The 3821-nt window shown below is 44.3% G+C and overlaps 1 protein-coding gene across 1 annotated transcript; it reads left to right on the top strand.

The window, feature by feature from the left end:
• The first annotated feature begins 718 nt into the window (after positions 1-718).
• On the top strand, positions 719-2721 carry bhlhe23 (basic helix-loop-helix family, member e23). Its single transcript, XM_044015267.1, has one exon. The coding sequence runs from the start codon at positions 1061-1063 to the stop codon at positions 1742-1744; it is 684 nt and encodes a 227-aa protein (XP_043871202.1). The 5' UTR covers positions 719-1060; the 3' UTR covers positions 1745-2721.
• Positions 2722-3821: the final 1100 nt, after the last annotated feature.

Below are 3821 nucleotides of genomic sequence, written 5' to 3'. Positions count from 1 at the left end.
TGTGCAAATAACATTTTTTCTGTCCCCTGCTAATGTTTTGAGACACAACACGTGAATCATTGTTCAGCTGACGTTGGCTTGTTGTTAGTTTCTGAAACATTGCACAGTTTTTTTTATCCTCTGTCAGAAACGTCTCTATTATCCAAACCTTGTTACCAGTGTAGATTTTGTTGTGGTACGTCACTTAAATGAGTCCGGGTTACAGCGAGACCAAAAGTTCCGCCTGCTGTACAGAATAATGGATAAAAGACAGAAAAGCTCACACAAGGCAATGGAGTAAAAAGGAATCAATACGGCATATTGATATATCATTTTGAGCTCATATCAACCACCACGACTGTTGCTTTTCCCAAAAAAATATTTTTTACTTGACTGGCCCCTGACCAGAGGAGACACTCAGTGGCCCACAGGTCATTTGAGTTTCAGACCCCTGGTTTAAATCATTTGTTTCCAAAGATTTGGTCAAATAGAGCCTTCACTCTCACAGTCTGCCCCGTCACATGAACACAAACATACACACATTTAAAGCCATTATAAACACAACTGAGCTGCGCGTCAGTCAATGATCACGTTGGAATTCGGATCAATTAATTTGTAATTAATGAGTAATTAATGAGTAATTAATACGCCCCCGATTGGACAGACACATAATCCCGGCGGGGCCTCGTGCTCCTACAAATGTGAGAGCAGGACAGAGCACGAGGCACTATTTGCCCAAGGCGCGAGAGAGTGAGGAAGACAACAGCGAGGAGGAGGAGGAGGAAAGTGGGAGCACACGCGCGCGCACACAATACAGAGACAGAGTAAAGTTCTCACAGTGTGAGAAGTAAGTGTTGCTGAACGTGGGCTAAATGCGCGCGACAAGAGGAGAGCTTCACTTCACTTTCACTGCTTCCTTCAAAAGAAGAAAAGAGTGAGGGGAGAGAGAAAGAGAGAGGGGAGGAGAGAGGGTGAGGGGAGCTCTGGAGAAACGCGAGGACAAGCTGCATCAAGTGAGGACAGAGGCGGAAGAGGAGAAGACAAGTTGTGTCCCTGCTCACAATCTGACCTGCGAGAGAAGATGAACGCCAGTGAAGAGAACCTGCTCAAATCCATCAGCAACGACGCACTCCTCGACCTGACGCAGCGCTACGGACAGGGCGCCTTCGGCTTCGGCGCTGGCCATGGTGCTGGAAGCACCGGCCGCTTCCCGCTCACACCGGCCAACGACTTTCTCTCCGCTCAGACCGCGAAGTCCAACGAGAGCGGCGGGGAGCACACGAGCGACGACGACGACGGCTTCGACTCGCTGGAGTCCCGGAAGAGGGGCTCGTCGTTCGGGGACGACAAGTCCGGGGGTCCGCTGGCCAAGAAGAGCAAAGAGCAGCGGTCACTGCGGCTCAGCATCAACGCCCGCGAGAGGAGGAGGATGCACGACCTGAACGACGCGCTGGACGGTCTGCGCGCCGTGATCCCGTACGCGCACAGCCCCTCGGTGAGAAAACTCTCCAAAATAGCCACTCTCCTCCTGGCCAAGAACTATATCCTGATGCAGGCTCAGGCTCTGGAGGAGATGAGGCGGCTGGTCGCTTATCTGAACCAGGGACAGACCATAACCTCGCCCATGCCCAGCGCACTGGCTCCTTTCGGACAGGCGGCCGTCTATCCTTTCTCCGGGTCTGCGCTCGCCACCTGCGCTGAGAAGTGCACCACTTACTCCGGGACAGGGTCCAGTCTCTTCAAACACTGCAGCGACAAGCCGTGATGTGGTTTCATCTCTTTTTCTTGAACTTTTTGAACCTCTCCTCTGCTCCCTTCTTTCTCCCAGTCTCTGTCTTTCTAACATTTGCAAATCATTGTGTGGAGAAATAAATGAATACGATGATGTTTCATCCAGATTTGACAAACGCCGCATGGAAAACACAGAGTTTGGGCCTCGGAGTCACAAAGTGAATGTTCCGCTTTACTTTGCAGAGACTTCGCTCAGCTCTTATTTGTAATCTATGCAACATTCAATACAACAACTGTAATCTAATCCCGACATTCAATCTGATGTGAAAGGACTGATTTCCCCGATTCTATATAAAAGAAATGTATTATGGTTTTTTTATGGTTTGTTCTTTTTTTTCATTTTTTTATTTGACGTAATTGCACATTTCACATGATTGTAATATAAAACACAACCGTGTGGAAGAAAATCACTTTTTTTCTTTGTTTTTTGTGTTTTCTGTCTTTTTATTAAAGGACATATCTGTGATTGGCTCGATTTGCTTCATTTGAACAGACAAACAAAAACAATCTCACATCATACACACAAAAAAAATAACATCAAATATTCAAATTAAAATAGAATAGTGCTGCCTGTCACGCTGCTAAACCGATGTCATTGTCTCACCTTCACATGGATTTTCTCGCATGAGGATGACGGTGCTGAGGCCCGCGTGGCACGCGCTGGTCTCGGTGCATCATGGAGCTGAGGGGACGTGGCCAGAGGCACGAGGACCTGTCTGTGGTTATCTGGGTGATCGCATGCTACTGTCCTGCTTTTACTCTTATTAACACGAGCCGTGCTTTTGTCTCCCTGCTGAGAGTGGAACAGTTTTTGGACAAAGAGGTGATGTTTATATTCCTGAAAACAATTGTCTTCATCTTTAATCTGTTTTATATTAATGAGGTCATGAGTGCAACACTCGTGTTGGTGATTTTATTTCAATAAAACATGACTGTAGCTTTAAAATTAAATAAGAATACTAATTACAATTGTATTTATAATTTATAATTACCATGTACTGTGATCTCAAATGAATCAAATTAAATTTAAAAAAAAAAAAGAGAAAAAATCATTTTAATCCTACGTGTCTCCTCCTCGTTTGTTCGGCTCAGACATTTGGAGCAGGTCACCGAGAGTGATGATGGTGATCGTGAAGTGATCGTGACGTGATCGTGAAGTGATCGTGAAGTGATCGTGACGATGAAGTGATCGTGAGTGATCGTGAACGATGATGATGAAGTGATCGCGGAAGTGATCGCGGACGTGATCGTGAAGTGATCGTGAAGTGATCGTGACGTGATCGTGAAGTGATCGTGAAGTGATCCAGCCTGTCTGTCTCTCATGTGATAACACCACGGCATCTTAAACTCTCCCTCTGATGACACACGTCTTTGTCTGAGGCCTCATGAGATGAAAGATGGCAATGATGTGAACTCCGGACTCAGAGGACCCTGCACCACATCAGACCCTGCACCACATCAGACCCTGCACCACATCTACATGAGCTGGTTCTCCTTTATTAAACAGTTGGGCGGTCACTTTCCGTCCCTATAGATGTGAGATATATGTTCTATGGTGTCGCCTTATTTGAATGGCCTGTAGTGTGTATGGTGAGAGTTTGCTGGTGTTGGCACCAGCAGTGATTATCACTCGTTATCTTTGCCTTATGGTTCATTGAGGATCAATTATAGAAATGCAGTAGCTACATTTCATGTGTGTTTTTCAGGTTATTATTATTGTTATTATTATTATTATTATTATTATTATTATTATTATTAATAATAATAATAATAATAATAATAATAACAATAACATGTTTAATATTATTATTAAACATGTTAACATAATTTCTATTTAATGTTTATTATGAACGTGCAGGATTACAGAACAAAGACATTTTACAGACAAGACAACTAAAGAAAATGTGAAGGAGTTGTGTGTTCGCAGTGTTACGTCCTTTCCTTTTGGTTTGATGTATTATGTGTTTCTGTACAACACAGAGTGTCATCACACAAACACATGCGTTACATAATAACGTTAACGATAATACACTCTTTCACCCTTTGAAGAC

Source organism: Solea senegalensis, unplaced genomic scaffold, assembly GCF_019176455.1.
Source record: "Solea senegalensis isolate Sse05_10M unplaced genomic scaffold, IFAPA_SoseM_1 scf7180000013172, whole genome shotgun sequence".
NCBI lineage: Eukaryota > Metazoa > Chordata > Actinopteri > Pleuronectiformes > Soleidae > Solea > Solea senegalensis.
Note: the sequence above shows the minus strand (reverse complement) of the source record. Positions and strands in the feature narration are given on the sequence as shown.